Source organism: Erinaceus europaeus, chromosome 16 (genome assembly GCF_950295315.1).
Source record: "Erinaceus europaeus chromosome 16, mEriEur2.1, whole genome shotgun sequence".
Classification (NCBI taxonomy): domain Eukaryota; kingdom Metazoa; phylum Chordata; class Mammalia; order Eulipotyphla; family Erinaceidae; genus Erinaceus; species Erinaceus europaeus.
In genome coordinates this window covers 34,739,939-34,761,974 of record NC_080177.1, presented here as the reverse complement: position 1 = coordinate 34,761,974, position 22,036 = coordinate 34,739,939, and the positions used below count along the sequence as shown (strand labels likewise).

General features: G+C 39.4%; 1 protein-coding gene across 2 annotated transcripts in view; it reads left to right on the top strand.

Moving 5' to 3' along the window:
* The window catches only part of LOC103110099 (disheveled-associated activator of morphogenesis 1), a 58,334-nt gene that overhangs the window by 16,305 nt on the left and 19,993 nt on the right, over nt 1-22,036 (top strand). The window contains exons 12-16 of one of the 2 annotated variants that reach the window (XM_060174896.1): nt 3,179-3,208; nt 4,719-4,825; nt 13,527-13,611; nt 18,805-18,911; nt 20,788-20,876. In XM_060174896.1, coding sequence (XP_060030879.1) covers nt 3,179-3,208; nt 4,719-4,825; nt 13,527-13,611; nt 18,805-18,911; nt 20,788-20,876 — 418 coding nt within the window. The remainder of the gene's footprint in view (nt 1-3,178; nt 3,209-4,718; nt 4,826-13,526; nt 13,612-18,804; nt 18,912-20,787; nt 20,877-22,036) is intronic. The other variant, XM_060174897.1, reaches the window with a different exon arrangement.

Genomic DNA, 22,036 nt, shown 5'->3' with positions numbered 1-22,036 from the left:
GAAACCTTTTTTTCCCCTATGGTATCCCCTCTTTCTTCTCTCCAGAGTTATAGGTCAGACTCTAAATTTCAGTCAGTTGTTTTACTATATAAATTTTTCTCAGTAGAATATATATATATATGATGCATGTCACATATATACATACATAGAGAGATACATGCATTCAATAGGAACAGTAGGCAGAGCAATATTGTGAAAGACATTTCAGGTTTTAGATTTAGTATAATTTAAGTGAACATTTACCAGTGATACTTAGGAAAGACTTTATATGAGCACACAGAATGTGACCCATTGACTTGAAAAATAGAGTGTCATTCAAATAAAAACAAATTGTTTGATTTGAAAAACAGAAATGAGAAAAATCTGTAAATAACTTAATGCAAATTAAAAGATAATGAATTATTATTATAATAATTATTAGGTATCCATTCCATTCTTGGTGATATGATATACACACTTCTTACTAGCATCAGTCCTAAAATTTAATGCTTAAGCAGCTCTTAAACTTTCTTTTTAAGTTCAGTTACAACACCAGCTCTGAGGTTGGCATCCCTGTTTCACAGATCATAAAATTATGACTTAACATGTGTTCCATGGCACAAGTGGCATAATCAGATCTACAGATAACATAATTCTCAGTTTCACTTTGTTCTTAATGCAGTGCTGTTATTCATTATGAATGTCAAGCTTTGAAAAGGGTTTTCTGTAGCTTCAGTTTTAAGAACAAGGCCATTTCTATTCAGGATTTTTCCCCCCAGTGTGGATATCAAAAGTGTGCAGAGTTGAATATATAAGCTTATGTGACACATGAGATGGAATTTAATAGTGAGCAATTACTCCCCCTGTTCACTTTCAAAAGTTCATTTGAAAGTCAATTTTCTCAATCTCATGCTCTCTTTTTTCTCACTAAAACCTTCTTATGTGTGTTTTTCATGCCAATCAAGGAATATATAATATGCATAATTTAATACATTGTATTTCAGATACAGTTAAACAATATTCATCTCAGTTTTGTGTGAAATTTTCATCCTGAGATCCATTGATTTATTCTTCCTGTCCTTACCACTAACCAAGGGAGAGATGAAGTAAACACATTACATCTACCTATGAGGAGTTCTACATTTGTGGCTCCAGAATCTGCTATATTCAGCCTGTTAGAACACTACCTTATGCCAGAGTTGAGCAGTGTTCTGGTCTTCTTCCTCCCTCCTCTCTCTCTCATAATAAAATAAATATATCTTTATAAAAAAATTAATAGTTGTAGGGGTGGGTAGCTTCCAAATATTGAGCTCATAAGTATGTGGCAGTTGTAGACCGGAGAGATATCTCACCAGGTACAGAGCATGCTTGCCATGCATGCAGTCCAGGTTTGAGCCCTGGCACCACAGAACAGTTCCACAGCACAGAGAAAGGATCTAGTGTTGGGATGTCTCTCCTCTATCTGAATGATGAAGTCATCTTGGGAGCAGTAAAATTATACATGTGCAAGGCCCTGACTATGAAAACACACACACATACAAAGCATGTCAGGCACTCTACAAGATAACACTATGTGCCTTATCCCATTTAACCGTCACAATAATGATAATAATAATGACCCTGGGTCCATACTCCCAGAGGGTTAAAAAATAGAAAAGCTATCAGGGGAGGAGATGGGAAGAGTTCTGGTAGTGGGAATTGTGTGAAATTGTACCCCTCTTATCCTATGGTCTTGTCAGTGTTTCCATTTTATAAATAAAAATTCATAATAATCCAGTTGTTGACCCCATTTTACAGATAGTAAGACTAAGCCCCAAACCACATACCTAGTAAATGATAGCTGTCTGATTCCATAGCCCAGTCAGCATATAGTAGGAGTTAAAAATCTTAGTTTCCTTAAGTGGGAACTTTGGGACAATGAGTTGCCAGAGAAAGTCTTTGAAGGCCAGACAGTGAATGTAAGATCTATATCCAAATAGCAACTTGTCATTTTAAGAGAGAAAAAAAATCAGGTCATATGACCTCATAAGAGTTCACCATAGTTTTGTCTATCCTTGAAAGGAGAAATTGCTATTACAAGGAAAGAGTGTTTTAAAAAAAAACTTCAGAATAACAAACTTGACAGTTACAACAGGGATAAAGGAAAACTGTGACATCAGAAAAGAAAGATTTCTTGTGGCTATCAATTTATTTTTTTAAATGTCATTCTAGAAAAGCAATCCCTGCTCATATGGGGGGGGGGGGAGCACAGGGGTAAAGCCAGGGAGGGGAGAACTGGCGGCTACATTTTGTTTCCCACTGCAAGAATACATGAAACAGTTCATCTGTGTAAAATTGGCCTTGGCAATGCCACTGGGACCAATGAGACCTAAAGGAATCTGCTGAGCAAATGCAGGTTGTGTAAGCAGTTGGCCCTGAAGCTGGGGTGTGTTTTATACACCGAAGCTTTTATTGGAAAAATATGCAAAGAAAGCTGTAGTTTTCTCTTGACATGTCACTCCCTTCTTCATTCCAAGACTTTTCTGTGATATATTTCAAAAAGAGGCCATTGAACTGTGCTTTAAGCTAGTCCTGACATAGTTGAGACAGCTCTACCAATGGCTGCACATCACACGAATTAAGTTCTCTCTTCATTGTACATTCTTTTTTTTCTTCAAACCTATCCATAGTACTCATAGGCATCATTTGGATTCTCAAAGGATACTGAGGTTTTATATTACTGAGAGCATATCTATCCTGCAAAAACATCATGGCGGTAGGACATAACAATAAAGGTAGTTTCTTGAAATTAATAGAACTGCTTGATACCTTCCTGCGTTGGGTGAAATCATTATAATGAGTAAGTGGAGTCCAGTGATCCTTTCAAAGAGAATGGATTTGTTTTCTTTTTCCCCAACCTGACACCTAGAGTGTTTTTTTTTTTTGTGCCCTCTTTTCTGAATTTAATTTTCCAAAATTGAGCACTCTGCCATCTTCTCTAGAGACCCTGGATACTGGCAATCTGCTTTGCTTTCATCTCCAGCCACGCTCTCTCAATTCATCAATTCTCACTGCTGCTTCTAAAGGCCACACATCATCTCTTGCCTTGTGTCTCTGAATTTCTTGACTGTTTTGACTCTCCCCCTGCCCTATTTGTTGCTATAATTTCTCAACTGCATGTATCTGATTTGCCTTTTCCATGCCTCTGCCATGGCTGTAGGATTTCTTTGTGAACAGTAACTCCAAGCAGGTAAGTGAGCTACACCGAAACCTTTGCTTACTATAATTCCTTGGCTCACCATAAGCTTAAAATATCCTAGTCATCCCATTTTTAAAATAGTTTAATGCAATGTCTTGATAATTCCACATTGGGCATCAACTCTGAACTGATTGCCTAGAGGTATACCTGAAATATCAGCTTGACAAGAAACAACTGAGGCTTGTTCACATACATTGGTTCCTCCTGTGATGAATCCATATTGTCTGTTTCCTAAAGTGTTACATATTTTCAAAGTTCTTTGGTGTCTTGCATTCTTAAAATGCCATGATCCATTTCTTAGATTGTTCTTAACTTCTATTTAAATCAAACATGCTATTTATCAAGTTGGTCTGTTTTTACCTTAAAGCCTAGTTTATTCAATATATATATATATATATATATATATATATATATATATATATATATATATATATATGCTTTATCCTTCTTTCACCATAAATTATGACTATTATTACTTGCAGTGTTCTGTATGGCAACAGAGTATACAAGTAATGGAAGTAATGGTTTAGTGTTAGTTCAAGAAACTGAACTAATGCCTCAAACAGCCTCCTTCCCTGTTGTCCATCAGGCTTTAGAGTAATGAAAGGTACCATCTGGACTCTGAAGCTTCCTGTTGTACTTGAAGACATTTGGGAAGTTTTATTATTGGGCTTTTTAAGTGCTCAGGATGCAAATGATTTGGGGATGAATGGGGCCTGCAAATGTCTGGAGCAGCAATGGCAACCCTCAGCTGAGCTTGATTCAGAGTGACAGTTTTTTTATCTGCCATCCATAGAGATTTAGGGGACAAAAGGATGGCACCACTCGCTGATAATTTATGCACACTTAGCATCTTCAACTTGGAAGCACTTTGTTCTTCCAAATGATGCTTTTTCAAATGTGGGTGGCCAGCTTTTCTTATTATTTCCCTTTGTCAACTAGATTTGAGTCATTGTTTCAATTCCACCATCTTCCTGGCTGCCCCGTCACCATCCCAGTGTGTGTGTGTGTGTGTGTGTGTGTGTGTGTGTGTGTGTGTGTGTGTTTAAACAAAAAATACAAAGGAAAAGAGTGTTGTGATGTCAGAATGCCCGTGTGTATATGTGTGTGAGTGTGTGTGTGTGTGTATGTTTGTGTGTATGTGGTGTGTGTGTGTGTGTTTAAACAAAAAATACAAAGGAAAAGAGTGTTGTGATGTCAGAATGCCCGTGTGTGTGTGTGTGTGTGTGTGTGTGTGTGTGGTGTGTGTGGTGTGTGTGGTGTGTGTGTGTGTGTGTGTGTGTGTGTGTATGTGTGTGTTTAAACAAAAAATACAAAGGAAAAGAGTGTTGTGATGTCAGAATGCCCGTGTGTGTATATGTGTGTGTGTGTGTGTGTGTGTGTATGTGTGTGTGTATGTGTGGTGTGTGTGTGTGTTTAAACAAAAATACAAAGGAAAAGAGTGTTGTGATGTCAGAATGTCCCTGTCTGACTTGATGGATTTCTTTCATGTTCTTTATAGAAAGAAACAGATGCCATCGATGACACACTGAGTTCCAAACATAAAGTGAAAGAGCTTTCAGTGATTGATGGTCGGAGAGCTCAGAATTGCAACATCCTTCTATCAAGGTATTGTTGATGCTGAATAAATATTTTTGGTCAGACTAACTTTCCTATCATGTGACTCCAAACCACATGTTTGTACTTGTTCTTTTAATGCTACTCTGCTGACATTTAGTTCTTCAGATTCTCTTCTATTTAAGGTAAGGAGAATTTGTGATACATGTGATACACTTTCTCTATGTTTTATATTTCAGAGCAGGATACCTACTTTTATAATATCTGCAGACTCTTAGATTTAAAAAGAAGAACATCTCAAATCAACATTTGTTTGTTTTCCCCAGAGAGCTTGTAAAGTGAATTTTACTTTCATTTATACTTGGCATCAGACTTGGGGCCAATGATGCAGCTCTTTGTTTTACTCTGCTTTCTAAAGGTTATATGATTCCATGCTGTTTTTGAAGATGTTTATGGCTAAAGAATATGTAAATATCAAACCTGATTGAAATGTTAGTTTATCCAGTCCAGCCCTGTTTAGAAATCTTTCTTATAATAAGTGAACCATCAAGGCCTTGAAACTTAAAAAGAAGAAAGGAAATTTGGAGGCCTCAAATCTGATTGTTGCTTCAGGCAATGTGTCAGGTTGTCCTGGGTATTTCAAGTAGCTTTTCTGGATCTAGATTCTCCTTTTCTTTAAAAGGAATGTTCACATTAGGCAAAGATACCTGGTACTTATGAAATAATAAGTTGCATTGGTTATAAGCTGAAAAGAATGTCATAAGTGTATTGAAGCTATTATAAGGTGACTTCTCTTTCACAGAGTAAAGAGAGAAGGTAGTAGTTATTTTTTACATGTCCTTTTATAAACTCTTAGAGTGAGTTTCTTTCAACACAAAGAGCTGCTGCTTGCAGCTCTGGAAGCTTGATTCTTAGCCAGATATGTATTACTTTAGGGAGCAAATGTTTCTTTTGGTGAAAAAGAAATTGAAGCTTAGTGAGATCCTTGAATCTAATACAACTAGCAAGGTAACATGAACCATCCTGTTAGCCTTTCACTCCTGCCTCTAACCAAAAGCTTTGTAAGTGGCCAGACATTTATTACTACTTTAGCTCTCTGAATCTAAATTCAAGTAAGTAAGTCTATAAATCTGTCTTCTATAGTGTACATAGTTTTCCAACAAAATTTTTTTTTTACCAATAACACTCTTACTTAATAACAAAACAATAACACAACAAAAAAAAAGACATGCAAAAAGGAGAAAAATGTATAAAGTTTTTTTCCTCCCTAGATTCCCCCCCCATTTGTGGTTTTGCAGTGTAAAGGAATACATTAATACAACTTAACAAAGGTAAATATCACTCTAGATTCCTGTATCATGCAAATACTCACAGGAGTAAAAAAAAAAAAATCATGTCCCACTTCCTCATAGACAACTTATATGCAGAACAAGGTGCCAACCAGAGTAATTGAACTATAGGTAAGGTTGCAACACTTTCTAGTGAATTCTTCATACCAATGTGGAAGGAACTATTTCATATTTGTGATAATTTTCTTTTTAACCTTGTGATGTGAAACTTGAATATGTCTAAACTCTCTAGAAGACAGTTTTAAAAATTATCCTCTGTTAATTTATCTGTTAAAATCTACTTAATGAGTAGGTGTTACTACAGTGAGCATAATTTTTTGATTTTTATTTATTTATTTTACCCTTTTTTGTTGTCCTTGTTTTTCTTTATTGTTGTTGTAGTTATTATTATTGCTGCCGTTATTGATGTCTTTGTTGTTAGATAGGACAGAGAGAAATGGAGAGAGGAGGGGAAGACAGAGAGGGGGAGAGAAAGATAGACACCTGCAGACCTGCTTCACCACCTGTGAAGTGTCTCCCCTACAGGTGGGGAGCTGGGGGCTCGAACCCGGATCCTAAGGCCGGTCCTTGCGCTTTGCGCCACGTGCACTTAACCCACGTGCACTTAACCCACTTAACCCACTTAACCCACTTAACTTATCCTCCGACTCCCAAGTGAGCATAATTTATGAGCATATTGTGCATAGTAATATTCAGTCCCATCTGAGGATATGGCAAAATGGACCATTCCCAAAGAAGTTCTAAAACATCTCCCACTGCTTTTCTGCTCAGTTACCAACAGTCTTGCTGTCCGGTTAGGAAAACACAGGCATGACATTTTAAATATTGCCTGGTAAAGGTAAAATAAATTAAGGTTTTATTTTGTTTTTTACTAGGTAGAAACAGAGAGAAAAAGTTGCCACAGCATGGAAGCTTCCTTCAGTGAGGTGGGGACCAGGCTCGGGCCTGGAAAATGTTGGTGGCAAAGCAGCACACTAGCTAAGTGAGCTATTTCACCAGCCCTCTTGTTTGACTTTTTCTTTTTTATTTATTTATTGTGTGTGTGTGTGTGTGTGTGTGTGTGTGTGTGTGTGTGTGTGTGTGTGTGTGTGTGTGTGTGATTTAATAATGATCAACAAGATTGTGGTATAAGGGGTACAATTTAAAAAAAAAAAAAAGAGGTGTACAATTCCATATAATTCCCACCACCAGAGTTCTATATCCCCTCCCTTCCATTGGAAGCTTTCCTATTCTTTATCCCTCTGGGAGTATGGACCAAAGATCTTTATAGGGTACTGAAGGTGGAGGGTCTGGCTTCTATAATTGCATCTCCACTGGACACGGGTGTCGACAGGTTGATCCATACCCCCAGCCTGTTTCTATCTTTCCCTGATGGGATAGGACTCTGGGGAGGTGGGGTTCCAGAACACATTGGTGAAGTTGCCTGCCCAGAGAAATCAGGTTGGCATCATGGTAGCATCTATTTACTTTTTCTTAGCCAGCCAGTAATTTATCTAAGTTTCATTCTCCTCTTTTCATTGACAATGTAAAACTCAGGGGGCAGAGGCAGGATCTAAGAAGTTGTGTTGGAGTTTTCTTTCTTTTCAATGTTGCTACTTTGAAACATTTATTTGCTTGGCACCCTGCTGGGTACCGTGGACTATACCAAACTTGAGGTGGTATTGCTATCTTGGAAGCTCAGATGAATTTGGAAACGAAAAATGATAACTGGTAAGATGACTGTTGAACCTTTCAGGTTTTAGATTCTGACCAGAGGGAGACAAGGACTCAGTAAAGTGAGAGGGGTACTAGCAGGGCTTAGCATAGAAAGTAAGCCACAGGGACAATAACAATTATACTGCAAGAGGGAGTGGGAGACAATTTCAAGGAGGCATGTAGGAGCAGAGGTACCAGACGGGTATAAGCAATCATTACTTACATTGAATGAGAGCAAGCAGGAGGGCTCCTGACCCTAACCTGGTACCTTTGTAAGGATACAGGTCAGCCCAAAGTCAAGCCATACTCTCCTCATCTGTAAAATGGATATGCTCAAAGGAATATTCTCTTTTTAGTAAGTATGAGAATTAGGCCTTTACATAATAGCTATTCAATTAGTGACCTGTTTATGTACCTATGAGATCAGGAGTTGGTACACTTTGTTCTGGAATAGAATGTCTTCCTTTAATAAGGCATTAAGTTCAATCTTGCAAGGATTTTCTGGACCGGTTATAAGATATGGAGTTAGAAGCCAAGGCAGTATCAGATAGGTAAGACCAGAAGGACAAAAATTAACAAGGATGTTAAACCCCAATGGGCCTCAGATTGATTTTTGGATAGGGACAATGACTAGAAATGCTTCCAAGTTATTCCCATGATTTCCTAACTTTTAATGCTTATTTCATTCCAAAAGGATGGCAACCCTCCCTGAGTCTTGTCTTGCTGACTAAGAATTAAAGTCTCAGTGATGCTGTCATCACACAGACTCCAAGTAGTTAAAAGTCTGTGGTATATTCCAGTGGGGGTATTTCAATGAGTGTTTATGTCTGCAGTATCTACTTGTCCTTAAAAGCCCTTCCTTACTCACACACTATAAAAGTTAGTAAACCTTTTAGTCAGGGGCACTTGCTGCAACCCCACCTGTAACTAAGTCAGTCACGTGAAAGAAAGTGCTGGAGTCCTTCCCATCCAGGGGCCAAGAAAGGGAAGCAAGTACATGTGGGTTTTCATGTTGCTCACAGTGTAAATGGCCAGAGTTACTTACAGCTTCTGAGAAGAGACTACATGGAAGGTGCAAAGTTGAATGAGAAGCTCCAGGCCATCAGAGACCCCCTTCCACAGATATGAAAAGGGAGTGGATGGAACAGATACAATATACCTGAAAATAAGAATCCATTTCTCAGACACTAGGCAGAGTCAACAGTTTTCCTACTGTGTGTATAAATGGAGGTGAGATGTGGCCATTAAAAACTTCTCACTCTGCTGTATTACTTGAAATAGACTTTCAGAGGGGGTGGTGGGCAGAGAGAGGCAGAAAGAAGAGAGAGAGAGAGAAACTTGGAAGCTGGTTTGTATTACAAAGTGATCCCACCTAAAATACACTTTTATGAAGTGTTCTGCCACTTTTTTTTTTCCAGATGCTCACTTAACATGGCAGCTGGGGTTTAGAAAACCACAAAAAGCTACATTAAAGTGGGGGATTTGGCTTAAATCCACTGAAGCAGAGCAGAGACTGATCTAGCCAGCCATCCTTAACTCACTTTAATTACGCCTGGATGTTCCAATTCTCCTGGCAAATTTTTGAAATACTTGAGTAGAGCGAGGTAGCCCTAAATACTATTTTAAATGGCTAGTTTGTTTCCTGCCTTGTAAAGAAAAGTTGAAGTGGATGTCTCAAAAGTTGCCACCTGCCAGCACACCAGAGCACTGCCAAGCTTTGAAAGCAATTAAAAGGTTAGACTTGGTAGGGTCCTTAAATTACAGAGATTAGCGGCTCATTCTGGATGACAGATGACACTAAGAATCTGCAGCTTATAGAACCATACAGGAAGGCTGCATACCCTTCTCGTCTTTCCCCAAGGGTATAGTTTCTTTGTCTGCTCCAACAAGGCACGTGCAAGGCGGCATGTTGACAGGTAGATTTTCTTAAGTACCACCCATTAGAGTCTCCAGTCTTTTTGTGGGCCACATTAAGAGAAACCAAAATTGCTATGAATTAAAGCCAGTTTTTAGTCCAGATGGCCTCTGGGGATTGAGGAGCATAAATATATACAATTTCAAAAAGCAAGAAGTTCTGCACTCCATATGGGGAGCTAATGAAATGCAAATCTGATACTTCAAGTATTGTTCTCACTCTGATTTTCAACTCCTTTTCCTTTAAATGCAAAACAGAAGGATTCAGCAGAACTACACCATAAATTGGTTTCTCTAGCTCAGTGTGAAAAGAACATAGCACTGATTTTTTTTTCATATAAGCAAAGCTTTCCTCCTGATGACTGTAGATGTTTCCATGGACAGTTGGTTTTCATTAGTAGCAGTTTCAACCCTCCTTAATATTTGCCTTCCTTGACTTTGTGTGGCTGCACCATAATGTTTGCACCTAGTTGACTCAAGAACCTTAGTGGGCTACAGTCTAAGGCTGGCTGGGACCTATGTAGTGGAGCCCTTGCTATTAGAATATAGGTTTTCCCTGGTCGCACTGCTGTGTGCCAACTTTGCTAAACTGCTCCATTTCTGTTGGAGGGTTTTCCATCATGTTGTTTTGGTGACTATGTTCATGGGATAATGACTCTCCCCAGAATAACTAAAACAATCTGGAAAAAAAAAAGTCTGCTTTGGCCCCAGGTTTTTGTCTACAGTCCAGAACTTTTGACAGCACTGCAGCTTAGATTAGGTGGTAGACCACATCTTCTTTTTGAATATGAAGAATGTAGCATCACATTGTTTAGATGCTCCATTTAAATTTAAAAACATGAGCTAGGAAATTGGGTTATTTGGGGGCATAGCCAATGGTGCACCCATTAGATTGCACACATTACAGTGTTCAAGGACCTGGGCTCAAGTCCCCAGTCCCCACCTGTAGGAAGAAAACTTCACAAAGAGTGAAGCAGTGCTGCAGGTATCTCTCTTTCTCTTTTCCTCGCTCATTTTCCCCTCTCATTTTTTTCTATCTCTAAATGAGAGAGAGAGAATGAGATTAATACAATAGGATCATCAAATTTGTTCCTTTTTTTTTTTTCCACTAGCGTTATCACTGGGGATTGCTGCCTGATTGGTAAATCCACTGTTTCTTCCTTGTTTTGTTTTATTTTTTTACTTATTTATTATTTTTTTTTTTTTGGTGATAGAAATGGAAATAGGGAGAGATGAGGGCCTCAAATGTGGTTACTTGCACATGGTGACATGTGCACTTTACTGGTTGTGCCACCACTACCACCCACATCCCTGTCCCCTTTTTTTTTTATTAATTTAATGATTAACAAGATTGTAGAATAAGAGGGGTACCATTCTATACAATTCACACCACCAGAGTTGCATATCCCATCCCCTCCATTGGAAGCTTCCCTATTTATCCCTCTGGGAATATGGACCAAAATTCTTCATGGGGTGCAGAAGGTGGAAGGTCTGGCTTCTGTAATTGCTTCTCTGCTAAACATGGATGTTGGCAGGTCAATCCGTATCCCCAGCCTATTTCTGTCTTTCCCTAGTGGGGTAGGGCTCTGAGGTTCCAGGACACAATGGTGAAGTCATCTGCCCAGGGAAGTCAGGATGGTGACATACATTATACTGGTTGTGCCACCACCTACCTCCCACTCCCATCTTAAAAACCCTTGAAACAATTGGGTTTTTTTGGAGATAATATAAAGTTAAAAAGGACAAGCCTGTGGTATGCAGAAGGGGTACTTGTTGTATCCTGCTTCACCTCAACTCATTCTTCTTTCTGTGCCCTTGTATTCACCCCCAACTCTCACATATATGTGAGAGCACTGGTGACCTTGTATACGTCACATATCCTGGTGTCTTGATTCCCCCAAACATTATAACCACTGCTCAGATAAAGGCCAGACCTTCTAATTCTTTTCTTTAACATTTCCAGGCCTGACAGGTAGTATATACAGAGAAGCAACTGGTGAATAATGTATCTGAGATTGTTTTGAAAAGCATAACCACCACCCTCTTAAGCACTACTTCATGATTACATACCTGCATGCCTATATCAAGATTACATAAGTGCTATTGCCTTAATTCTAGTATAGAAAAGTCTGCTTAGTATACTATATGTAATAATCATGTATTTTGGGGAGTCGGGCGGTGGCACAGCGGGTTAAGCGCATGTGGCGCAAAGCACAAGGACCGGTGTAAGGATCCCAGTTCGAGCCTCTGGCTCCCCACCTGCAGGGGAATCACTTCATAGGTGGTGAAGCAGGTCTGCAGGTGTCTATCTTTCTCTCCCCCTCTCTATCTTCCCCTCCTCTCTCCATTTCTCTCTGTCCTATCCATCAACAACAACATAAATAACCACAACAATGTTATACAACAAGGGCAACAAAGGGGAAAATAAATAAATGTTAAGAAATAATAATAATCATATATTTTTATTTTATTGAAATTTTTGGTGGTTATACACTATGCTGTGTCCTTTACAATGTATTGCTTTAATTTATCTCAGACCTATACATAGTTCTTTTCTTATGTAGAGTTATTATTATCCTATTTCATAGGTGAGGGCTTTGAGACTTAAGGGAAAAGAAAATTTGCAAGGCAACACTTGGAAATGTCAATGAAGACTAGAGTGTTTCATACCAAAGCTCCTACCATTATTCATATGTCTTGCTCTCTGATTTGTATATTTTGTCTTTATCTTTGGTACTAAATGTATTTCTTCTTGAGGAACAGCTCAAATAATGTCAATATGCTACATTAATGGTAACTGATGAAGAAGTAGATTTTTTGTTTTTAATAAATCTGTTTCTAATGCTTACAAATAGAACAGAACGACCCTATTGCTACAGCTAGTAATCTGATTAACATTTCTTGCCCTTGGTTAAGACTGTTAGTTATATCTAATAAAGAACTTGTTTTCACAAGTATGTTTTAATCTCATCACTCTTTTTATGGTCAACACTTTGTTCTACTATCATAAGACTTAACTCCTTAATTAAATTAGTAAATCATGAGATTTTATGACAAACAAAAGATTTTTTTTTCTTAAGTCCTTCCCAGTGAAACTTAACTAGATAAAACTTTATGTGTAATATAATTTGGGCTTAGAAATTAAGAATCATAAGTTTGTATTAGCTACTGCCACATATTTTTGACCTTCAGAAACTCTCTGAACCTCAGTTTCCCCTTCTGTTACCAAAAACAAAGTGGGGGAAGGAGGAAACCATGCCAGTCATTTTGAAGCTCACATGGAATTGACTATGTGAAAACCCCTCAGCTGGGCTGCTATACATTTCTCTATATTAACTACTGTACATTTTAACAATAACATGGATTCTAACCTTTTCAAAATTAATTTTCAACCTGACAGCAAACTTTAAACACTCCTGACACATAATCAAGTTAAGAATTTGCTTTTACTCTTTCACCTGCACTTGATGGATACTATATATTAAACAGTCATGTATTAGTGTTTTTCCTGTTTCTCATCTGCCAGTCCCTTGTTTAAGGAATCTAAACCATAGAACAGGACAGCTTTGTTCTCCATGTCAGCACAGCATTACAAAGCCCTGAAAGAATGTTAAAGCAGTTTCAAAATACTATTTTTAGGAGCATATTCTCAGGAAATAAGCTTTTGCGAAGATATTTTGAGAAAAACAGTACTTTAAAATCAGCAGCTGGAGTAGCAAAGTGAATTGTGGTATATGAGATTTTCATACCCAAGCCAAGATTGTTAACATCAAAATAAAATTTTCTTTCTCCAGGTTGAAATTATCCAATGATGAAATCAAAAGGGCAATTCTAACAATGGACGAACAAGAAGACCTGCCTAAGGATATGTTGGAACAGGTAAGCTGCCAGACACAAGTGACAGGCATCTGACTTTGAGCAGAGAGTGGGATATTGAGAAACTCAGATTTCCTCATCTCTGAAATGAGGTCAAACCCAGGTTCCATAAGGCTCTATGATGAGGCTGTATGTAAAAAGTGAGGTTGTGGGGGTCGGGCGGTGGTGCAGTGGGTTAAGCGCATGTGGCACAAAGCACAGGGACCGGAGTAGGGATCCCGGTTCGAGCCCCCAGCTCCCCACCTGCAGGGGAATCGCTTCACAGGCGGTGAAGCAGGTCTGCAGGTGTCTATCTTTCTCTCCCCCTCTCTGTCTTCCCCTCCTCTCTCCATTTCTCTCTGCCCTATCCAACAACGAACAACGTCAACGATGGCAATAATAATAACCACAACGAGCTACAACAACAAGGGCAACAAAAGGGGTAAAAAATGGCCTCCAGGAGCGGTGGATTCATGGTGCAGGCACCGAGCCCAGCAATAACCCTGGAGGAAAAAAAAAAAAAAAAAGTGAGGTTGTGGGTCTGGAGAAGTAGCTCCCTAGGTAGGATATATGCCTTGCCATATATGCAGTCTAGATTCAAACCCCAACACCACATCGGAGATGATATAACACCAGAGGAAGCCCCAGTACTGTGGTGTCTCCACTTCTCTATCTATAGGAATGAAAAAGCAACCTCAAGCAGTGAAATCACACACATGCATGCATACTCAGCTCCAAATATATATGGAAAGGAAATAGAGATCACAATTCTATATCATATCCCTGGGACCCATACTGCTAAATTCTGCTCCTTTGTGGAGCCAGTCATTGGCACACCTACTTGAGCATATACATCACTCATTCCCCTAATAGAGGAAAAGCTTCATGAGTGGTGAAGCAGTACTACAGGTCTCTCTCTCTGTCTCTCTCTCTCTCTGTCTCTCTGTCTCTGTCTCTCTCTCTCCTTCTATATCATCTCCTTCCACCTCAATTTCTCTCTGTCTCTATACACAATAAATAATTTTTTTTGTTTTTGCCCCCAGGGTTATCGCTGGGGCTCAGTACTTGCACCACGAATCCACTGCTGCTGTAGACTATTTTTTCCCCTTTTGTTGCCTTTGTCTTTTATCATTGCTATTATCATTACTGTTGTTAGTAGTGTTGTTATTGTTGTTGGATAGGACAGAGAGAAATGGAGAGAGGAGGGGAAGACAGAGAGGGAGAGAAAGATAGACACCTGCAGACCTGCTTCACTGTCTGTGAAGCGACCCTCCTGCAGAGGGGGGCAACCAGGGGCTCGAACCAGGATCCTTAGACCGGTCCTTGGCTTCGCACCACGTGTGGTTAACCTGCTGCACCACCGCCTGGCACCCCCATAAAATAAAATATTTTTTCTAATTCTGCTACTGTAGTTCATATAGATCTATTAGCTTGACTGGGAAATCTGTGCTTCACAGGAATATCCAGAATCTCTCCAGCCTGTAAGATCACAGACAGTACTACATAAGCTGATTCATTACTGAATTCTTAATTAATGTGTCTTGTTCTTGGCTCACTGTTTCTACAACCACAGTACCCACCCTCACACCTTTACACCCATACAGTGGCATCTCTATCCAAATACTCATCTGTGATTTAAGGGCGTAAATTTCTTAGGGGCTAAGTCTCATCTCTTTAAGGTATATGGCATTCTGTCTGTGTCACAAATGACAATAAGTTCAAATTCCAGAGCTGGAGGCCTGGAATGGATCTACCTATAGTCATTACACACCCTTTTCTGTGTTATTTGGAGATAATGTGTAATGTCCATGGCCAGGCAGCAATTTAATGTGGAAGCCTAGCATTTCTTCATGGAGTATTTTTATAACAGGCTTCATTTAGTCGCTCTAGTTATGGTATGTGTTGCTCCTTGGTTTTGTTTATTCCCTAAAGGGCAGTGTTGTTGTATTAGCAGATGTTTCAGGAATTATCACCTGTCTTGTGGTCTGGACCTAAACTTCCCTGTGCTTTGTGATGACAGTTTCTCGACAGTCTAATGCTATTCTGCCTACTTGTCTCATTTTCCTGGGGATGAAATTATAATCTGAGTGGTTTTAGTCAAGAAGTCTGTATAAAGTCGACTATGGAAACAAGTAATCGTGACACCAAGCTGAATCTGTGTTCTCATCAGTTAAACATGTTCAGCCCCCAAGAGCAGAAAGAATGTCCTGGGTAGTAAGGCTGCTTTGTGTCTGTCTGTCTGTGTGTACCTTTTCCATGATTCTCACAGATGTCATAAAAGAGCTTAGACATAAAGCAGAAAGATGGTATGTGCAGTATCACTACATCTAAATGAATCTGCCCTTCTATGAACCCTCTCCAGCTACTATCATCCATCTCATGCTGACCATTTAAGGTTTGCTTTAGTCATCACAACAGTTAATGGCCATGTGTCCGACTTTACCAGGATGCTCAACTGTGTGCACAGTTGAAAAGTAATTTCTAAACCTAAACTTCACTTTTGAGTGTTTTACAAGTCTTCTGAGCAATCTCTTCCCTCCCTCCCTGTATACCAATCAAAACAGACCCTCTGCCCCGCCCACCCCCAGAAGGTAGAGCCCAGCTGCCTTCTGCCCCTCCCCCTGTGGCTCTGCTTTCTACTTATCTGAAGCAGAAGTTACATACCCAGAGTGAAGACCTTGCCGAAAGTTGCTTTAGACCTTAGGCCTAGCGTCCTTATCAACAAGGTCCTGTGTTTAAAATTCCACAAGTTCTGTTTACTGTGAAATTGCATCCAGCAAAATTCCTCCTTGAGGGAAAGGATTTCAAAATCTTGCCAAAAGAGCTTGCAGTGCAAGTAGAATTGTTCTTCAAATAAATAAAAGCAAGAAAACCAATCTACTGAAACAGAATCTGGCCAAGTATGATACTTTTAACTTGGTCTGTCCTAATAATATTTTGTGTATGTGTTATGCTCTGATCATCTCCCATGCTCTCTTTTCTTTTTTCTTTTCTATTCTTTTCTTGCTTCCTTTCTTTTTTCCAGAGCACAGCTCAGCTCTAGTTTATGGTGTTTCTGGGATTGAACTTGGGATCTTTGGTGCTTTGGGCATGAAAGTCTCTTTTGTATAACCATTATGCTATCTCCCTAGCCTCTTTGCCTTCTTTTTCTACCCTTTCCTCTTCATCTTCCTTCCTCGCATATTACTCTTGCCAGACAGCACTGAAGCCAGCCTCTCTATATTCCTGTTTGTGAATTTGCTTTGAGTAAATTTCATTACCTCCTCTTCTGCTGCTTTCAGCTACTAAGGATAATACACTTTTCTTGGAATGCATACCTTTCTTCTTATTTCTGGGTATTTGTCTTACTTTTTTTTTAATTAATCTAGTTTTTTATTCATTTTACTTGAGATACAAAGATACAGAGATACAAAGGTACAGACAGAGGAAGAGACCAAAGCACTACTTAGCTCTGGCTTATGGGGGTGCCATGGATTGAATCTTGAACCTTTGGTACCTTAAGCATAAGTATTTTTCCATAACCATCATTCTGTCTCCCTAACCCTAACTCTTCTTTTCTCTCCTAAAACTATCTATGCAATCTGTTATTCGATTCTGCTTTGAAAAGAAATTGATTCTTTAGTGTGTGCCTGTTTAACTTTTATATTGTAAGTAGCAAAAGAGAATGATTGTGTCATCCTGTACAGGAGTCTATGAGCTCAGCTGTGTGTGTGTGTGTGTGTGTGTGTGTGTGTGTGTGTGTGTGTGTGTGTGTGTGTGTGTGTGTGTGTGTGGAGAGGGATGGGAGGGAGAGAGAAGGAGAGGGAGAAAGGATTCCTGAGCCTAGCACTGAATTTCCTTGTACTTTAGATACAAATCCAAACTGGAGAATGGATAGACAAGCCCTTTCTTCTCACTTCTTCCCTCTTTTTTTAAAAATATTTTATTTAGTTATTTATTCTCTTTTGTTGCCCTTGTTGTTTTATTGTTGTTGTTATTGATGTCATCGTTGTTGGACAGGACAGAGAGAGATGGAGAGAGGAGGGGGAGACAGAGAGGGAAAGAAAGATAGACACCTGCAGACCTGCTTCACCGCCTGTGCAGTGACTCCCCTGCAGGTGGGGAGCCGGAGACTCAAACCGGGATCCTCACGCTGGTCCTTGTGCTTTGCGCCACACGCACTTAACCCACTGTGCTACTACTGCCTGACTCCCCACTTCTTTCCTCTTATCCTCACCTAATACCTTGCTTCCTTGTACTAACTGAGGAAGAACAAGAAGATATTTGCCCTGTTCAGTGTCAACATTTGAACATAAAACATTAATTCCGTCAGACCTTTGAGCCTGCCCTCCACCACACTGAAGGAAGCTTGAGTACTGTAGTTTTTTTCACTCTCTTTATCTGCCTCTTTGTTTCTGTCTATATCTAAAAAGTCATCCAGGAGCAGTGAAGCCCCAGCAGTACCACACATACTAAATAATCTCCAAGAGCATTTGTTCTAGAAAATAACACAGTCCATAGGTCTGCACACTGATGCATGCCTATGCCTTTAAAGGAAATCAGATACATGAATACTTTTTCAACTTAAAATATTACTATTGCTTTTTTTTTCCACATTCCATGATCATTTCTTACTCCAAAATAAAATGTGGAATCAAAAATTTCAAATATTACTATATTCCCTTGTCTAACTCAAAATGAAACGAGAGAGAGAGAGAGATGCAATTAGATATTCCAGAAAAGTAAGCAAATTGAATGGAAAATACACAGAATGAGTCATCCTAGTATGACATAATAGAAATAATTATAGAGCTGGAAGGCAAGAGACCTAAGTTCTATTTTTGTCAACTGCATGAACTTGCTACAGTCCTGGGTGAGTTGCTTAATCTCTATGGTTTTCCAATGAATCATCTCTAAGATTCTGCTTGTGTTTTATGCAAAGTGGGCATTAATAAATAACTTCTATAGTTCTGATTCGGGAGGCAGTATAAAAGAGAAAGATGCTCAGAGTGAACTCATACCAATTTAACTATATACTTTCAAATAAAAATTTGATAATTTGCTTGTTTCTCTTATATCTTAACTGCCATCTTTGTGCAAAGTTTGAAAGTTAAGCCAAAGTTGAAAGCTAAGAAAAATTTGACATTTCGTCTTGGGACAGATTGGCTAAACGTATGAAAAATCACTGCAGTAATTTAAGCCATAGACCTCAGTTTAAAGTTTATGTATATTTTTTAGCTCTTGAAATTTGTTCCTGAAAAAGGTGACATTGACCTCTTGGAGGAACACAAGCATGAACTGGATCGAATGGCCAAGGCTGACAGATTCCTTTTTGAGATGAGCCGGTGAGTTTGAAAATACTTGCTAGTAATAAAGATTCCCCTAAAGAAAATAAACATTTTAGCACATGGTAAATTGTTTGGGCCAATTAACCTGGCTTACTGTAAAGCTTTTTTGAATTCCAAATCTTCTCAAGTCTGAGTTGTGTGCAATCTGATTGTTTTATTTGAGTTCTTGCCCATGGGTGAACAGGTTCAGGGCTCATTAACAATTACCTCTAATTGTGGGCCTCTTTTACTCATGAGCTTTGACCTAATCAAGTTATAATTATTCCTGGTTCCAGTCAGTATCATTTGCCTATGATACTTTGATCTCTTGGGATTATCTCATAGTCCTCCTAAAACCTCAATATTGCAAGGTTTTCATAGAAAAAAGAAAAACAGAAAAAGAAAAAGAAAGACTAGACTTAGTGAAGTTAACCTGGAGCCCATACAGCTGAACACTGAGGTCTGGCTGTCAAAACATGACACGTGCAGACATCACTAATCGATCATGGCACTCTTCTCAAAGAGCTTGACAAGTTTTCTCAACACTTCTCTAGAAAGCCTCAAGGCAGCTACTGCTTCCTAATTGAGTCTGGCATGTGAGCTTGAGTATATTTGCTATCTCAGGCCTAGTAGATTGATTCTGCTTTAGAGAAAAGCCAGTGGTCCTGAAGAACTCAGTCAGCCCCAGGGCAGAGTTCTTCCCCTGAATGACAGAGGTCTACAAATGTAGCCCAGGTGAGCATACCTCTCTGTCCACATTTCTGCCATGCCCAGATCTTATGTTGTTGTCCCATCTTGACCATCTTATAAACTTCTGTAGGACAAAGGAGAGTTTTTATTTTTCAGTATTTATTTTATTGATAGTTAATATATGAAGTAGAGAGAGAGAGAGAGGGAGAGAGAGAGTTTTACTCTGGTGCATGTGACACTGTGGATGATACTGAAAGTCTCCGGTGTGCAAGTCCTGTGCTCTACCAGCTGGTCTATTTCCCCAGCCAAAGGATCATTTTTCAGTTTTCATAGGCAACCAAACCATAGATGTCCATCTGCAATAGCTACCACTTAGATTGTCAGGAAGTTAAGGCTCCAGTTCAGGGTTACCTAATAGAATCTGAGCTGTAAAAAACCCAGGTCTTTGTGATTATACTGAGTAATGTTAGAGGAAAGGCTGATCTTGGTCTTGAATGTCTTTAATGTCCACTGAGAGTCACTTAAGTACAATTTCAGAAGAACCTGGAGAACAATGTACTCTCAACTTTCCCAGCAACACAACTGCTCTTAAGTTGGTGTGGAGTTTAGGTCAGAGTGCTTTCCTGTTATCTCTATCTTGGAAGGCAGAGGTTGTCAGTCCTGGGGGGGTGCGGTGTGCATGGGAGGGGGGCTCAATGAAGAAAATTCAAGGATGAGAGTGGGTAAAGTATAATGCTAGGAGAAAATGTTGGAGATGTGCTTCACTCAGCTAAACTTTTGTGGAACATTAGAAAGCCATGAGAAAAGTGTCAGCAATCACCTTTTCTTTGTAGCAGAGTGGGGAGTCTATATTATCATCCCTCTTTACTGTGTTCACAAGAGCTCCTGGGACTCTGAAGAAGGGAATCTGGCTCCAGTCAACAACAGCCAGCTCTGACTTTGTTTTAGTGGCTACTTTATCTGATCAGAGCTAAGGACCCTCCTGCTATTGCCCAAATACTGCCTATAGGTCAGAGGGAAGTGAGTTCCCCAAGTCAAGTTGATGGTCATGCACTGTGCTCCTTCCTACCCAAGAAAGGAGTTACAAGTGAGTGAGTCAGTGTGTTTGGGGTTAGGGTCCTCCAAGGTACCTCTGCCCTTATATTAATGGAATAGATATAGATATATTACGTGAATATTTATTGGTCCATGTTCACTTTTGCAGAATTAATCACTATCAGCAAAGATTGCAATCACTGTACTTCAAAAAGAAGTTTGCAGAGCGTGTGGCAGAAGTGAAGCCTAAAGTAGAAGGTAAAAACACCCAGACTGGGAATCATACTTGTCCTAATTGCCTGTTTACAAATGCAATTGAAGTGCATATAGTGATGGGATTCCTTAAGTAATTTTTAAATATTTATTTTTTACTATTTTATTTTAATGAGAGAGAGATTGAGAGAGAGACTGACAGAGCACTATTCAGTTCTTGCTCATGGTAGTGCTAGGGATTGAATCTGGGACCTCATAGCCTCAGGGATGAAAGTCTTTTGCATAACCATTATGCTGTCTCCCCAGCCCTCACTTTAGTAATTTTTAACCCCAAGTCTTTTGGAATTCTAATGGATAATTACTCAAGTCTAAGCTTGACTTGTTGGCCTGACCTGGTTTCTGGAGCTCACAGACTCTTTCTGGGCTATTCTGTAGGCCTGGTCTTTTGACAAGATAAATATAAGTGAAAAATTTATTTGACCACTACTAGTATTAAGCCTGTAATTAGCTTTCTTTTAATGGGGCCCTGCTGGATTTTTCTAAAGGAAGATTTGAGGCTACTTATAACATGATGTCAAGACTGTTATTTTTTTTTTAATGAAATTGGGCACAGCAACTGAAAGGCACAGTCCAACAGAACTCAGGCTGGACTCATGGTCCCACTCTAAACTTTGTCCTGCATGCCATGGACCTCAAAATGTGCAGTATTGCTAAGTAACTTCCCAATCCCTGATTTCTTTCACTCAATACAGTTAAAGATAGAAGGTGAGAGAGAGAGACAGGTGAGGGGAGAGGAGAGAGACCACAGCACTGCTCCACTATCCATAGATCTTCCTGTGGTGCTGTGCATGATGCTCCCCTATGGTACCAGGGATCGGTCTCAGGGTCTCATGCATAAGATTTACCTGCTGGGCCACCCCCCACTTCAATTCATTTTTCTGTCCATCAGTCATCCTGTTGATGGACCCAGTAAGCCAACTGATCTAAGGCATACAGTATAAGACAGTTTGCAGAGGAATGTAGGAAATGCACTTGTATGGTTCCTGAGTCGGCTAAGAAAACATCTGAGAACTGATAAAACTGTACAGTTGTTTACTGGTCTTGAGTCAGGATGTTCTCCCTGTCCCCTTCACACTTTACTTCTAATCCAGGTGCTTGGAAAGTGCTCCCTGATGGTCTAATGACCCAGTCATACATCTTCAATA